Source organism: Sparus aurata, chromosome 5 (assembly GCF_900880675.1).
Source record: "Sparus aurata chromosome 5, fSpaAur1.1, whole genome shotgun sequence".
NCBI classification, from domain to species: domain Eukaryota; kingdom Metazoa; phylum Chordata; class Actinopteri; order Spariformes; family Sparidae; genus Sparus; species Sparus aurata.
This window is the reverse complement of record NC_044191.1, coordinates 21,561,668-21,578,718: the sequence shown is the minus strand read 5'-3', so window position 1 is coordinate 21,578,718 and position 17,051 is coordinate 21,561,668. Positions and strand designations below refer to the sequence as shown.

The 17,051-nt window shown below is 40.2% G+C and overlaps 2 protein-coding genes across 6 annotated transcripts in view; both read right to left on the bottom strand.

Moving 5' to 3' along the window:
• Positions 1-326: 326 nt before the first annotated feature.
• lrrc74b (leucine rich repeat containing 74B) lies at positions 327-12,230 on the bottom strand. Of its 5 annotated transcripts, none has more exons than XM_030416915.1 (11): positions 11,859-12,230; positions 10,870-11,074; positions 10,083-10,243; positions 9,280-9,342; positions 7,849-7,981; positions 6,670-6,876; positions 4,162-4,271; positions 2,446-2,561; positions 1,960-2,038; positions 751-846; positions 327-659 (listed from the first exon to the last, which is right to left on the bottom strand). In XM_030416915.1, the coding sequence occupies exons 1-11, from the start codon at positions 11,955-11,957 to the stop codon at positions 543-545; spliced, it is 1,386 nt and encodes a 461-aa protein (XP_030272775.1). In that variant the 5' UTR covers positions 11,958-12,230; the 3' UTR covers positions 327-542. The 5 variants fall into 5 exon arrangements, with proteins under 5 accessions (XP_030272775.1, XP_030272776.1, XP_030272779.1 ...); XM_030416916.1 differs by having other exon boundaries at positions 10,083-10,225; positions 11,859-12,228; XM_030416919.1 differs by having other exon boundaries at positions 11,797-11,936.
• Positions 12,231-12,530: 300 nt separating this feature from the next.
• Positions 12,531-17,051, bottom strand: part of nos1 (nitric oxide synthase 1 (neuronal)) — a 54,224-nt gene continuing 49,703 nt past the window's right edge. Inside the window, exon 29 of the mRNA XM_030416914.1 lies at positions 12,531-16,334. Within this exon, the coding sequence (XP_030272774.1) occupies positions 16,319-16,334 (16 nt within the window). The 3' untranslated portion in view covers positions 12,531-16,318. The remainder of the gene's footprint in view (positions 16,335-17,051) is intronic.

Sequence of the window (17,051 nt, the reverse complement as noted above, 5' to 3'; positions counted from 1 at the left end):
TGCTGCAGTAAACAGGGCTCTTATCTAATGGTGGACTGTTCTTTTAAAGCTGGTTTCTCTATTAGACTAGTCATGCAGTACTTAAATCCTTTTTGTGCAACCCACTTTCACTCCTTTTCATACACAATGCGGTGCTCTCTGATCCTTTCCATCATTCTACCCACTGACATTATATAACATCAAATCAGATCATACCTAAAAAGAATCATACTCAATACCTGTATTGTATGCCTGTGTTCAATGACTTGAACAACACTGTATCACAAGCACACGCACACACACACACACACACACACACACACACACAGAATCATCTTTATCTTGAATTGATTGGATATTTAACAAGTTTTATTTGATCTAAATGCATTTCTTTCATAAGAAAATTCTCCCATGGCTCTTCAACACAAAAGATTTTATCCTTTCATGCATCCGTCTTTTGGTTCATCCGTCAATGCGAACGTCCACAGAGCTTTGACAAGACTTCTTCTATCTTTTCTTGCACAAAAGTACACCAATCACGCAATACACACAAAAAACATTTTTCAAGCTTTTGCTATGCTGAATGTACCAATTCTGCCCCCGTGATTCACAGTAAGCGCAGGGAAATTCTCTTTCACTGCCATATACAAGTCTTCAAAATCTTGGTTCACTGTGATGTCCTAAAGAGAGGGGAACACAGAGAAGCAAATGAATATATTTAAAAAGGAGCTTTGCAGAAGGTCTCATAGTGGTGGGATGTGTGTGAGTTACCGAAAAGTCTAATGCCTCCATGGCTGAATCCGGGTTATCCTTCACAGACTTCAGGATGCCAAAGCACCCTGCATTCTGGATTGGATTCCTCCCCATCTAGCCAAAGACATATATTAAAAACGTAAGAATATTTCAAAAATGCACAGATGTCTTTACTGTGGGTTTCGTTCTGCAGGTGACAAAATAAGTTAAGGCAACTAAAAGCCTTATTGACCAACTGAACACCCCTCGCCTCACCCTCCCTCCTGGCGCTAGAGCCAGTGTTTTACATAACCAATCTGGGCCACCTGGCAGACTCTGCTCCTCTAAACCCCCCTTAAACTTATACACATTTAAAAGATTTCCACCCCTTGTGTTGGGAATTATGTTGCTGGCCTATTTCTAGGCTAGGACCAGTTACTTCCAGGAGTCTTTACTTTGGTCAGAGCCAGGCAATAGTTCATTAGAGAGCTTAAGAGGTGCTGATAGGCGGACTTTGTAACTGCTGAACTGAGCCAGGCTAGCTGTTTCACCTGTTTTTTGTTACCCAACGCTGTTCCTCATAGTCATACCAAACCGTGCTGAGAATGAACCCGTTGCCTCGACGTTAAGTTCGTTACCAGTAAGTCTATAATAAAGTCAACACTTATGAGGTGAACCCCAGCCTCCTGGGTGAAAGTCCTGTGTTCAGCCCATTCATCACTGTGACATTGTCCCTATGCGGACTATGCTGCTCGTATATGTCTCCTGACTTCCACAAAAGCCTACTTGTACAAGCCAATCACAGCACACTGGTCCTGTTTCCTCGAGTTTCAAATCTTTATGCTAAGCTAACTTTTGCACAGGCTGTTAATTCTAGCTTCATATTTACAGACATACAAGAATGGTAATGCTCTTTTTATCGAAAAGGCAGGCAAGTAAGTATAGCCTAAGTCAGAAGCAAAGCATGAGGTCAAACTACACTTGAACTTGCTTTAAGAACTAACAAAGATGTTGTTGATAAAGTTTAGCCATTCCAGGCTACTTGTCCTGCCTAAGAAACAGGTGACAACAATTTCAGTTATGCAAATGAAAATTAGATTGTGTCTTTCTAAACTTTTGACTAACTGAACTCTGCTTGGGCATTGACATTAAAACAAAGTACAGTGATCCATTTACTTTATCCCATTTTATTCACTGATGCCCCCCATTGCTTTTCAGGCTACAAGCAATCTCTTTTCAACAGCTTACATTCAGGGATTTGATTGTCTTGTTTACTTTGAGGCCCATGGCTAGGTGAATGGCTCCTTCAGGGGGTATGCGGTTGTTGCTGTGGAGAGTAGCAGGCAGAAAACAAACGGGGTAAAAAAAGTGTGTCGCAGTGTGATGGAAAGCAATCATGAAGTGTTTTTTTTTAAATGGCATTATTCATCCATGTAGCACAATGTCTGGAAAATTTGTGAGGCAAGCTTTGTTTTGCTTGAATTAAAACGACAAGCAGAGGAAACTGAACTTTTGTTTATGGTTTTCACTTTCAGAAAAATAAGAAGATTTATGGCCAAACTCTCAGATGTGAATTTTTGTATTAGTTTTTGTATTGCAATTAATACCATACAAGGGACAACATATCCTGTGCTCTCATTTTGGATTCATGAAAGAACGATCCAAGCTGCCCCATTTAACTTTTACTATAGGATAATGTGATTATCAGATAACGGACATAACGACGGCTCCTACCTCACATTCAACTCCTCCAAAACGCTGTTCTCCCTCAGAGCCTGTTCTAAAGCGATGGCTCCTTCTTTACCAAAACCATTGAAAGAAAGATCAATGGATCTAAGGAAAATGTTTCCCTAAAAATGAGAACAGAGAAAGAAAAATCTCTGGTAGAGTAAGACTTCAAATGCAATAATGAGTAAAACTGGAACAAGTTCTCTAACAAGATAAGCAGAGGAACAGAGAAACATCTTAATTCAAAGCGAGAGAACAGCAGTATCAGTAATAAGCCTCTCAGGACCTGAATCAATCAAAGCTGTCAGTGCAGCTTACTGATCAGGGTACCCTTGACCATCTTGGTCATTAAGCTAGGGAAGGAAAAAGTGTCTCTGCCTCTCCTGCTGTGAGAAGCTTAATGAATATGTGACCAGAGGGCTGCTTCACAAACAGGATAAGTGGGTTAGCCAGGTTATGATATATAGTATCCTCCTCTTGCAGCACATAAAAACCTGCACAACTGAATCATAACATTAAACTTAATATACAAGTTTAGTTTAAACTAAATCAGCTGGATTCTCATTATACAGTCACTCTACTAACTTCCTATTCTAGTCCGGGAAATCCCATATTGCTTGCCCTAAATTTGACCAACATTTGCTGAACCTTATAATAATAGCTCAGAAAGAGTGACAGTCTGTAGCGAAGAGTGGGAAAGATGTAGGAACTTTTTCTTTAGAGTTCAACAACCCTGACACAAAACCAAATAAAGGGTTCATTTATTTTATCATCTCAAGAAAACAAAAGGACGCTTCCTTGACAAGAGACAAGGTTCGTGCAAAACACAATTCACTGTTGTTATAGGTTACCTTGGAAAAATACTGTCTGGGACAGAGCACTTAAATCTGACAGTAATGGTCTGCATTATGAATGATAAACCCACTCTTCTTAAATTCTGAGTTTGGGTGGTAAATCTGCCACCATTATCACCGTGGACTGCGTTATGTAACAGGAAAGGAAGGAGAACTTGACAGCCATTCCAAATTTAGCTAAAAGGGACAGAGCAGAACAAAAATATTTTGTGCTCTTTACACTGTTGACATGACTGTCCATTCATTTTATGTATTTTTGTCTAGAGCTGTTTCCATAAGTTGGTCTAGGCCTCTGTTTTTTTTTTTTAATTTTAGCAATGCAGGAGTTAGCAATAGTGCCCACATGGAGCCCTGACCACAACCCCATCCAACACGTTTCGTATGAATGAGGATGAGGACGGCCTTATCACCCGACATCACTTTCCAACCTCCGTCTGGTTAGGTCTGGGCACAGCGACCACTTGTTAAGGGTTAGGAAACATCATGTTATGGCTTAACCTGGTTTTGTTGCCTCTACACAGCTGGCAAACGTTCTTTTGTCCCGTTAAAGACATCCATTTTCAATGGCTTCGTGCTTGCAAGTGTTAAAACGCCATCTTGAACAGTGGTTTATCACTATGCAGCATTCTTGCTAGCTATAACACCACCTCCAAGTCAGCTCATATATTCATGCGTACTGTAGGAATGTTGATATAGTCAGTTTCTAAATGTGTATATATGCTGAATGGGCTGATTTTGTTCTAAACTTAATGTGATGTTTCATATGATATGAGCTCAAAAAATCGTGCTGTCCCAACCATTCACGGTATCACCTGTGGATGTTGTTTTCAAAAGCGAGTGTTCAAACATTGATCACTAGGTGCATTACCCCGAGGCCGTTGGCCAGCATCACAGCTCCTCTCCCACGGATGCAGTTCCAGGCAAGACTTAGCCATCTCAACCCTGTGTTCTCTGACAGAGAGTCTCCCAGGATTAGCCCTTTAGATAGGAAAAGAAAAATAGCAGCAGCCTTACAAAATAAAATGCTGCACTATTTAAGAAAATTTCTAATATCCTCAGTTTTACAATGTATTCTTCAAACCAAATATAAATCACAGTTATCAGACGGTCTGTAATAGTTTGTATCTGGAAAGTGGAGCTCTGATACTGGAAAATGATTCACATCCAGGAAAAGATGACAGATATTTGGCAAGAAAGCGAAGTCAGAAGTCCTTCTTAAAATGAAGCACATGCATTTCTTCACTCTTTGGAGGTAACTTATCTCATCTCCAGTAAATTCCAGTGAGATGGTGTGATTGTGTGTTTCATGGCCTGGTAAGTGACGGCTGCAGAGGCAGAGAGCCGAAAGACAAAAGCTCCCCCATCATCATCTCACCCTCTTTATTACAGGGATAGGAAAGTGCATGGCACTCAGCAGTTCATAATCATAGAAAAAGACATACTTACTGTGCTTGGTTGTAAAAGCAATAACACCATAGCATGACTGTCAGAGTGTTTGATTGGTATACTTTCTCTCAAGAACCTACTATATGGAAGAGTGCACTCAAAAAATGAATGAGGATGTTCTTTGATATTTCAGCACTGGAGAAAATAGAATTGAATATGCGGGAATGAATCATTGCAATGTGCATGGCAATGAGACAGGGCGATGTGTCCCCTTTCCCAGAGACAGATTTATTTTCTATCACCTTCATCAGATGCTTTCTCCTCAAGGTGCCTGTCACAAAGTTCATCCACATCAAAATTGAAAGAGGTTTTAATGAAGGCAAAATGTTCTTGACCTTTGAATGCCACAGTCTGCTGCTGCCTGCTGTCTTATGACTGCTTAGAGATAAGGCTGCACCATTATGACAAACTCGTGCTGCGTTCATGAGAATGGTTTTCCAAAAGTCTGATTGCACACGGTCACAATTTCAGATAATTCTGCACTCTTCATTGTAATTGGTTAATTTAAAGGGCCTTAGAGTATACTCAGGCACTTGGTTTTAAACTGGTCGTTTATTAACACGCAAACAAAAAAACACATAGGGAGAAAAGTTTTGGTTTCAATCAATAAAGTCATCAAAATGACTTTATTAAGAATTTAACTCACACTAAATGTGAACTTTTTCAGTAGCTATTGTTTGCTCATCTGCCCACGTCTTATTTCTGCACTCTTGTTCTAGTGTTGTTTTTCATGAGTTGGACTACTTGAAGAGAAATGAAACAAAATGTCACTGTGGCAGCATGATCAGCTATTTTGACTTTTATAGACTGGTTATAATCTTGTCGCAGCTGTCTGAAGTTTAAAGGTGTAGTTTGTAATATATGTCCAGAATTAGTTTTCCTCCAATAATATAGGGGGTGGCATTTAAAGAGTAAACAACAACTGCTGCTCGTGGCTAGCCATCCTTATCTGTACCATTAGTTAATCAGCTAAATTAGCCATTAGGCTAGTGGGCTTATTAGCAAATCAGTGTCAGAATATTTGGACATTTATTACGACCAAACCGGAGGTGATCATTGATAGCATGATTTAAGTGGGAAACTTGAATGCAGAATGTGTATCGTTGTATTTCTTCTTAAAGGTATTGACTTTCTTGAAATTTGTGAGTTTATCATGTTAAACTTTTACTATTCATTATGAGTGTTTGTAAAAAAGTAGCCAACTCATCACTTAGAGGATATATCTCTTCTAATTGAAACTATGGACACTATTTTAAGACAGGACAGGCTAACTTCATTAGATTTCTCTGAAACACAGTTCGTGCACACTGTTATTTCTTCACATTCTGTTAATATCATTTTTTTGAATGTTTCAACTATAATTCTGGCCATACGTTACAAATTGCCACTTAAAACCCTTATCTTGACCCCATCTAACACTTTTGGAGGAATTGGAGCGCTGCCTGTTGGATCTCACAACTGCTCTTGTGGCTGAATGGGAACAGATCTCTGCAGCCAGATTCCAAAATCTGATGCAAAGCAAGAAATCCTGTGATTGGAGGCTGTTTTTAGCAGCATATTCATGCTTAACAATCAATGTTTGACTGTCACATGCTTTGTGCAACCATCGATTTTTTGAAAAGGCCAAATTTAAAGGTTCACTGCATACAAAAGTTGACTTTTGAGTCTCGTTCCAAACTTACAAAGTGGACCTTTAAAGTTAAGAGCAACTCCCTGCTGAAAAGCCTCAGACTAATTTACATCTTATACCTATTTAATATCCTCTTCTAACTATGCCACATATTATCTTGTGCTGTGAAAACATGCAAAATTATGTATCTCCATTATAAATCTTTAATATTAACTTGATAAAAATGTGAGCTACTGGCTCCTTTCTTTGAAAGATGACAATAAAAATATGAGACCTTTACAAGCCTTATTGCCATGCTACCTGCATGCTCTCCCAGAGCGTTGTGGCTGAGGTTGAGGTGCTGCAGCTTGGTGTTGGTGATGACCGCTGAGCCAAGGTGTTCCACAGACTGGTCCGTGAAATTGTTTCCTGACAGATTAAGATTCACCAGGGTGCCGTTCTCTTTAAGCATACCAGCCATGGCTCTGGCTCCATAGTCCCCAAGGCTGTTGTCGGATAGATCCACCTCTGGGATTGACACATACATACACAGGTAAGAGGTCAGGTATGATGGGAAGAGGTGAAAAGACCAATAGGTGGAGGGAGAAAGCTGAATCACAAAGAGGTATGCAAAGAGATTTAGTACAGGAGAGTCTTTGACAATTCAAAAGATATTTTATAGTTTTGTGCTGTTCTGTGCATCTGTTTTTGATTGTCTTTATTACAGTTTGATTTGGTATCCTTACTACTGCTGAAGTTAGTTTCAGAAAATAGTTATTGGTAACTCCCTCCCTTCCTTTTTTTCAGTCTGAAGTCCATCAGTTCTGAGCATTTTAGAGGACCAGTGTGTTTAATGGTAACTGGCCCCCCCTTACCAAAGGCCATCTCTAGAGCCAGTGTTTAATTTTTCAATTCCAGGCTGCTGGAAAACAAGGCAGTGCAACAATCTTGTGTTTTTGACCGCTTAGTGTCATTGCCAGGTCGTCAAGTACCGACTCCTTGAGTTGGTGTTCAGCCCAAAGTTCTAGCCCGCAGCGTCGGTATTTGACAAACTGGGCATGATCCTCCTCCTGAATTGACTTCCCTACCCTTAAGCCAATTTTACATAGTGAGTCACTTGAATTCTGGGTTGGCTAATGTCTGCTGCAGCGTCAGAAAAATATCCACTGGCAACTAATCTGTAATATTTGGACTGGACTGCCCCTGAAAGTTGAATACTGGTGTATGATAAAGACTGTTAAAAATAACGCCAGCAGCCCAAAGAGCCTGCGTGACTCACAGGAGTTATTCTCCATAGATCCCCCCATAGGTTCCTGATCTGCACATAGGACTGACATTTAACAAATATGAGACAGGGACCCCAGATGTTAAATGGTGTGCCGTGGCATATAATTGGGGTGAGAGTGGCGTATGAGTGGGAGTGAGGGTCGCACTTTTGCTGGAGAAGACAGATTGAGGGAGAAGGAGGGGAGACTGTGCCTGAGTGCCAAGTAAAACCACCTGTAATGTAACAATTTTCCTTTAACATCTCGGCGATAGCAGCTCCGCCCATTCCCTCCATCCAATTATCTCGCAGGTTCAGCCTCAGTATTGAAGTGTTGGTTACCAGGGGAACCGCCAGTGCTTCGGTGCCCTGCAAACACACAACCAACCACCACCACCCCCCCCCCCATATTGAAATTCTTCTGTTTGTTCACTACAGCAGTGTATTTTGTTATCTGTATTCCAGTTAAAAGAGTACATGTGCTGATGCAGGTGGGCAGAGAGAGAGAGAGAGTGAGAGAGAGAGAGAGAGAGAGAGGAGGAGAGAGAGGAGGAGGAGAGAGAGGGATATTAAACCTGCGTGAGACAAATGAAGCAGAAGGGAGCTGTGTGGAGGCGTGGGTCAGAAATGAAGCTTGCAGAACATGAAAATTATAGTTTCTAGCACGGCTAATGAGAAAGTTGAGCGCGTGAAGCCTTATGTTAACTTGATCTGAGAACAGCAGAGCAGAAAACAGCCCCGTCAGAGCACAGCATGTTCAAATGCGCGTCGTAGACTTCCTCCATGCAAGCCAGTCAATCTGCAGGACATTAGATAAACGACCTTTGCTTCACTTCTATTCTGCATGATTGACAGGAGAAGACTTTTTAAAAATCGGATTCAATCTGCCTGACTGATGTCACTGAAGCCGATAGCTCAGGAAATGGCTTGTTGGGGAATGGATTTACTCCTACAACTTTCATTTACAGCGTTGTGAACCAGTGGAAACCTGTAAAAATGTCAAGCTGTGTTGCTAAGAGCTCCGGGCAACGTATTTTCACATTTCAGGGGCTGTACAACCACAGAACAATTTTACATTGATTAATCATGAAAAGACAACTAATTGTTATTGACTTGAGGGCTTAAACAAGGCACATCAAATTACTAGATATACATATTGAATATTGTTTTTCTGGAGTAGCCTTTATGGTAAAAAGCAATTCAACACTGGCACGATTATTAGATCATACATTTGGTTTTGGTAATGTTTGAAACCTGAAGTCTGTATCTGTCATACATTTTTGTGTTGTATGAGAACTAAAATAAAAAAAATAAGACTATTTCTCCAGAGGTAAACTCAAATTTAGATCTGCTGAGTGATCTCTCTCTCCTCCTTCAAAAAGGTGAAAGATTATCTACGTTGTTGTGTTCTCAAGATCCGTATGGCTGACAAGGTTTATGCAATTTTAGATGTAAAGTGTACTGTAGAGATCTATTTCCTGGGAAACACTTAACACAGTGCTCTCTAGAGATGATCATTGCAGTGCCCCTGGAGGGGAATGTGACTTTGAATTAATTAGTTTTTTTTTCTGAACAAAGGTCTGGGATGATGTGAAATAGCGTAAGTGAGACAAAAAAGCTCAAATACTTGTAGGTCTGCATTGAGAAGGCAGGTTCAGTTCACGTACCTTCCTTCCTCCTGGTGAAACTGATGTGATGAGCAAAAAAAGACCCTCATGGACGCTATGAAGCTAAGACAGACAGTCAAAAGAAGTGTATGGAAATGATGCATGGAGGGGGCTTCACCTAATGGCTTACTTCATCATAAAACAGGACTTCTCCAGTATAGAACACTTTCATTAATTTGGAGTCATGTTTTATTCTCCGCGGACTCCAAGAGGATATATCTGGCTATTTAGTCGCTAAATGCTCCAATATGTTCACAAACTAGTTGCTATCTGTGTCTGTCTGCCCTTTGCTGCTTTCACATGTCACACTTTAAAGACATGAAACTGAGTTGGTGCAATACATTTCAATTTAAAGAGACGAAGCATAAATAAATGTAAGATTGCATAACCAAACTTAAACTTTAAGATGTTTATGAACTAAACTTTCACTGGACTTTCACCTCAGCACATGTAAGAATATTTTGAATATTACTGCCTATAACTTTTGAATATTTTTTTTTTGTTGTTGTTTTTTAAACAAACAGCTGTTACTGTCACTAAAAGAATAAATTGGACACAGATGGCTGCTCAGTGGCTGCTGATTAAATGTTGTTGGCTCACACCAGGATTCCAAATTACAGAAACCATGGAATAAAGTCATAGAAGTAAAATTATAAATACATTTGGACTGGAAAGAAAAAACTTATATAAAAGGACCCTCCCCTGCTCATCCCAAAGAAAAAAAAAAAGATAACCTTTCACAATTTGTACCCCTGTTCGCTTCTAATAATTCCCACACAGTCCCTAACTTATGGTTGAAGTACCTGAGGCCCCAGACCACGATGCATCATGGACAGCTCGCAATTTTTCATTTGCTGCAGGAAGTTAGAGGCAGGTGCCACCTGTAACTTCTCACACGCCTCCATGTAGCACGTCTGGCCCGTCGGGTCATATGCATCCTCCTGATCTGCAACGTGAACAAAGACTGTAGAGGTTTAGTGTCTGTCTCAATTGTTAGCTATCAATACCTCTTTTGAAAGAAGGAGAGATGTGGCACTTCTCCTCCTCCGGAGGACCTTTTGAGTGTGATATTGAAAAGTCCCTCATGGCTGATTTCGCTCTGTCAGGGGAGCTCATTCATACCAGATGGTTTTCACTTCTGGTTAAAAGGAAGCCTGACACAAAGACTGAGATGAAATCATTAAGATGCAGAACAGGACTCCACATGTGTGGGCGGGTGTGTGTAGGAGTTTCTGCTTTTTTTTTCTCTCTCTCTTTCTTCTCTGTAATCATGTAGAGATTGAGAAGATGGAAAAGCAGAAGGGACAAGATTAACAGACGGGGTGACAGGAAGCCTTTGTCTTATCAGAGCAAGTTCAGATGAAGATTTAATCAAAACTCACCATCAAAGTCCTTTGCACTGTTGGTGCCTTGAATAGAATATTATTTTAGGTCATTGTTAAACATACGCCTCACATCACCAAGCAATTTCCTTTTTTTTTTTTAGTTTTTTATAATAGAGAACATCACACCCATCATCACTGTAAAATGGCATAGCTCTCCCACCCTATTTGTCTCCCTTTTTCTATCCCAAATCACTTATCTCTATACCTCCGAGCTCCAGATCTGTATCATAGTCATCATCAGAGTTCACACGATCCTCTCCTCCCAGCTGCTCTTGTTTAATCTCTTCTTCTTCCTCCTCCTCCTCTTCCTCTTCACCCTCTCTATCACCTCCAATTAGCATATTCCTGTAGGGGCTGGAGTGTTGGTTGTTTGGCCCATGCATTTTGACCTCAGTCCAGATCACTCCTTGCTGGGTGGAGGATGACAAAGTAAGACACCGTGACTCCCTCAAAGCGGCCAGATGTTGACAGCTTGAGTGAGGAGATTTGACAGATTTGCCGTCAGGAGAATAAAACTGACGCCTATGATACTGATACTTTTGAACTGCCGAGTCCATCAATGTCGAAGGACCATTTTAAACTTTTTGCAGCACTAAATCCATTCAATTGCTTGCACCAGAGGCTGTTTCAGCTGTGTTTCACTCCCTTTATTTCTTGGCCTATGGCACATTCACTACACATCTCAGTCAGCCATGCCGTATATTGTTATTTTCAGGACTAAATAGGCCACTTATAAATACCATTATTTGGCATTTGTGCGGTACTGCACATGTCCGAGGGCACTCACTGTGGCGCATACAGCCCTGTGATTAGACTACATCAAGGTGTAATTAAACGGACTTTCACTGTGAAACTCCGAGTCTCTGCTGTTCAATTAATTCATGTCAATACACAGGTCAAATGAATGAACCATAAAGAGGAAATAACAGATCTTAAGTCCGTGTTTTTCAGACTTTATTTCCTTGCCTAGGGAAGGAAAGTGTTTAGATGTGCCAAGAGGTGGAACTGTGGTCAAGACCTCTTTTTGTACTCCTACAGAATATACTGCCACTTAAAGTCCCTCTCCTGTTTCCTATTTAATCTCAGCAGGCTTCATAAGAATCTGCATCTGAACAGTGCTTCACTTGCCTACCTGGTTGTTCGCACTCTCCTCTCTCAACAGTTTGCATACTTGGCTGGATGTTAGCTTCCTACCTCCCCCAGCTGTGGCATCTCACTTTCTGTGTCTGCGTCACCATGTTCCAACACAGAAGGCAGCAGCGTCTCCTTGGCCAATTTCCTCCCATGAACCATGAACACGACACTGAGTAACGGTGATATTGATACTGAGAAAGATATATTTAGCGACCGCAAATTTCAAATTTTGCTTGTTTGTGTTAAGACTCAATGTGGCGTAAAAATATTTATGCTCTCAGTGTAATCACTGCACTGCATATGACCAGCAGGTAGTGCAGGATGTGTTTGCTCAGCCCATCTTGCTCAATGGGAGGGTCAAACATCCCTGGGCTAATTAGAAAGGCCAGTACTGCTCTGCACGACAGCCGGTCACCAATCAGAGTCGGTGTGTAAAGTTTGGACGGCTTGTTGTGTTGACCAGTTGCCATGGTGCCGAGAGGCATCGCTGTGTTCTGAGTGCCGACACTCTGAGCCATGACGACCAGCACTTACAGAGGCAGGAGGAGGAAGGGAGCAAATGACTTGTTTGCTGCAACTCTGTTTTTCAGGGAAAAACTCTTATCGACCATCTAAATCTGACCTTCAAACTAAAAACGCTTCGACCTTAAACATGTCCCGCTTCAGGAATAAACCTTTCCAGTGTGGCATCTTTCTTAGATAAACAAGAAAAAACAAACCCCAGCTCATGTGTTGACATATTCTGTAAATGTTTCTCTTTATTTGTAAGTAAATGCAAAGTCCTCGCAGTTGATGCATTAAAATGGAATACCCTCAATCAATTACACAACAAAGGTCATTATAGCAGAGGCTGATTGGATCAGAGTTGTTCATAGCAGCAGCGATATGCAAACACAGAAAAAGAACCCCCCTCCAGATTTTTTTTTTTTTTTTTTTTTTTTTTTTTTTTGACCATCCAAAAGCCCTGTTAGAAAGGCCGGATAACTTCACAATACAGTCTCACTGACTGACACAGTGCTGGTAAATAGACAGAGCATCTTTGAATATTAACAGGAGACAGAAGATCAACATGCATTTATTTAATGCTGCTGTTTTAGTCCCATACCTAAAGGATATGAGAGACACCATAGAATATGCCTTTTTATTGTTCTTTTTAAATCAAGCAGAATCATAGTGCTCATTTACATAATCAAAATACATTCTTAGAAAAGGTCGAAGTGGTACTCTTTATATTTTATACTTTGTCTTTGAATATATATATATATGTAGAAGCTATATATAGAAGCTATGTCTTGTATCAATTGTTTTCCCGTTGCACATTTTACATCACAGACATTTTCCTGACGGCTCTCGTTCCAATTCAGCTAAATCTGTTTCAACAAATTATACACAGGAGACATTCTTCCAGAATGCACAACAATGGCGACAATCGGAATCACCCATTTTCTCCCGGCAGTAAAAATAGTCGACACCAGAAAAAAAACAAAAAAAAACAACAAAAGAACAAATATATTCTCAGCAGCTGTGAGGGACATTTGATAATCACATAGAAATCCGATAATCATGCTGACAGCTATCTTTAATTTGAATCAAAGACAAAGAAAGGAAACACTCAAGACTCAGAAGCTGACAAGAAAGCCACAGGTTACTGCAGAGTGGGTTCTCAAAAAACAATGTGGCCCTCTGCACAAATATATTCAAATTACAACCCCTGACTCATTGGAAAGCAGCAAATGACCACAGCGGCAGTGCGATTGCCTCTTGTCCCTGAATGAATACGTCACTGCAACTTAAAACAATAAAAGTGAACTGCTGAGATTAAAACAAAAAAAGCCACGTGGGCAGTTTCTCGTCACCAAAACACCATCTGTAAGATTAGATTTGCAGGCTTGTGTGACTCACAGAGCAACAAATTCATGCTTATTTTAAAATCTGACCAGTTTGACAAGGTAACAAGCAGAATAATCCTGTAAAAATACACACCTGAGCACATGCATGTTTTACACCCACTCGTATAGAGATGAATTATGACGACACTTGATGATTTCTATGGCACACACGCACGCACGCACACATACACACACGAACACACACACACACACAAGTATGTTGATGCTACTGAGCAGGTGTCAGGTCACAGTGAAAGAGTGGCATCTGAGCCGCAGGGTTGCGCAATATCATGCAGAAAGAGAAAAGAATAAAGAATGAGTGTGTTGCATGTCGGCAGAGGCAGAGAGTTAATGTAAGGCAAGAGGCAGAGGAGTCATGATGCTGATAAATGCAGATTTTGAATGCTCAGTTGGCGCCAAGTTGACAGCTGTCTGATATGATCTGGGCAGCGCATGGTGCGAAAAACAGATCTGTTTGCTTCCATTAGCAATGTTTTGATATAGAGATACGTCCATTTTTAAAAGGATACTTTTAGGTTTTGGTGGGATAAAAACATTTGTTTGTGATCTTCTGAGAGTAAGATGAGAAAATTGATACCGATCTCACATTTGGACGGTAAATATGACGTATTAGCTTAGCCTAGCTAATCCTAGCACAGAGACTGGAAACTTCTGCACCACCCTTACTGTTTTTCTTGTTCAGGTTAGCCTAGCATGAAGACTGGTAACGGGAAACAGCTAGTCTGGCAGGACAAAGTGGTGAACTTCCTGTTTTAAGCCAAGAAATTGACCAGTGCATAACATCCTGTAACAGGACGGGACATTTTCTGAGGCTGCAGCTAAAAACGAATGAGATATTAATGTGTTAATAATCATGTTGATGATAGAGATATTGTTATATCTGTATGGTAATTTTGACACCACAGCCAAGAGCTAGTTAGCTTAGCCTATCTTAAAGACTGGAAATGGGGGAAACAGCTAGCCTAGCAGGACAACTTCTTTGCGAGAGTGGTGACTTCCTGTTTTCAGCCAAGTAAACATCACGTAATACCACCGATTTGTCATTTTTGTGGGTTATAGCTAAAATAAATTAGACATCAATGTGATAACAAGCTTAGCCTAGCATGAAGACCGAAAACGGATGAAACAGCAAGCTTTGCTCTATCTACAGGTAACAAAATCTTCCCAAGCAGCTCTCTTATATCTTGTTAGTTTAATTTAAAAGTGTAAAAATTACAAATTGCAGTTTTATGTGTAAAGAGTGGTTACAGGTGAAACAGCTAGCTTTGGCTCAAGGCGTGACTTCCTGGTTTCAGCCAAAACAAAAAAACGTCCAGCACATGGCCTAACATCCTGTAAAACCACAATCTGTTGTTTTTACACCTTAATAATAAATTATTATTATTAAGGTGTTCATATTGAGGATGCTGATAGAGACATAATGTACATTTCCCCCTGTTACTAGTTTTGATGCTAACCTAAGTCCCACTCAGCCTAACTTTTACCCTGTGAGAGAGGACACATAGGCTACAGACATGAGAGTGGTGTCGATATTCTCATCAACTCTCAACAGTAATGACAATAAGCATAACTCCCAAAATGTCTAACAACCCCAGATTAGATCATTGAATAACCATGCATAAATCAAGAAATACGTTTTTTTTTTTCCAAACAATTTCCCCTCCAACATGATTATATAATTTGGCAAAAATCATTTTACTTTTAATTTTAATATGGTCAACACATCACTACCTAGATATTTTAAAAAAGACTTTTATTTGTTGATCATTTTAGTTTATTTTAAAATGTAGTAACTCGGCTTCTTTAGTGGCTGCCCTGCACATTCCTATGCAGCTGCTGTGGAGCTGGGCGAGCACCAGCTGGGACACGCAAGGTAATGATGTTATGAGAGAACGGACAGGCCACCAAACAGACAGCTGGCACAGACGCTGATGCATTTTAATGGACTGCAAGTGAAGAGCTAGATAATATGTTTGTTGAGGCTGTGACAGAATTGCTGTTTTCATAATTCATAATTCAGGACGACCTGTCAACACGCCAAAATTGTCCTTCAGTATTTTCTATCTGCATGCCTGTACAGCTTTCACTTGTCTCTCTCTGTTGAGTTTACAGCCTTTTGATAACAACAGAGTTGACCAGCCCTGATTCTCTCCTGAAAACTCAAAAGTCGAATTAATTCATACTTCAGGAAATGTTGTTGTTAAACGCCACACATTTTCTCGTAAATATAAAACCTCAATAAAAGCCTTTTAACTGTAACAATAACACAGACTATATTATATTTCTTGAGTATATTTTTGTCTTGGTCATGCATTCACAATGAGGCAGGTCATTACACTAGGTGCACACATTATGAATCAAATGATCAATTTTATCATTTTTGGAAGTATCATTAACAAGCAAAACAGATTCTCAGAGAACAGAACATTTCCAACTTGCTACAGACAGAATCGCAGAGCCCAACAGAAACATTTAAGTGGTATAAAAAAAAAAGAAAGAAAGAAATCCATTTTTTTTTTTACAGTACAAAAATTGGCACAGTATTCTTTAACCAGCGTTGCCGTGTCTTCTGAAACGGTTGTCATCAGAACGCCTCCTGATTCATAGACTTTATGAGCAGAAAACCCTGAGAGAGGAGAGAGAGAGAGAGAGAGAGAGAAGACAGACAGAGAGACAGAGAGACAGACAGAGAGAGCAGCAGAGACATAGAAATAGAGATGTTACAGTCATTACTCATCCAGTGAGCAGGGGCTTTGATGGCCAAATGTGAAATTCAAGTGACAATCCACACAGGAACCATCGTCTGTGATGCATTATGTTGGTGCTTAATGAGCCATAGTGGCTATGTAGAGCACTTGTTTTGCTCTCATGGCAAGGGTATATGAAGTGTCTAATCTTGAATATGCACAAATAACGACGGAAACAAAAACAGAACTGGAACAGACACACTCGCTTTCACTCTAATCCTGTTAGTTTAAAGGCCCTTCTCCACGGGTTTCTATGGTTATCCACTCTGCTCCATCTGAAACAAGTGATGGTAAGACACTGGCATTGTCGCCAAACAACTACAGGTTGCAGATCCGAGTTATAGGTATGTCTCTCAGAGACAGATCTGCTCTGGTCATTTTACAGGCTAAGATAAATCTCAATGTGTTGTGCAAGAAAACTGTTTTAAAAAATAGAAAAATAAAAAAAGAGCTAACCAGCTGGTAAATTTGAAATAGCAAAGAAGGTTGTTGGGTAAAAAAGATGAATAAATGAGACGACACATGATAGATCTTACGTATCAGCTCAGCCCACTTGTGTTGTGTGAACTAACTAGATCACCGTGCCTCTTAATCCA

Coding starts and splice junctions, on each gene's coding strand:
- lrrc74b (XM_030416915.1), bottom strand. CDS start 11,957: ATGGTTCATGGGAGGAAATTGGCCAAGGAGACGCTGCTGCCTTCTGTG. Junction 11,075..11,858: donor AGATGCCACAGCTGGGGGAG/GTAGGAAGCTAA, acceptor TCCTCCACCCAG/CAAGGAGTGATCTGGACTGA. Junction 2,562..4,161: donor TGCTGGCCAACGGCCTCGGG/GTAATGCACCTA, acceptor TCTCATTTTTAG/GGAAACATTTTCCTTAGATC.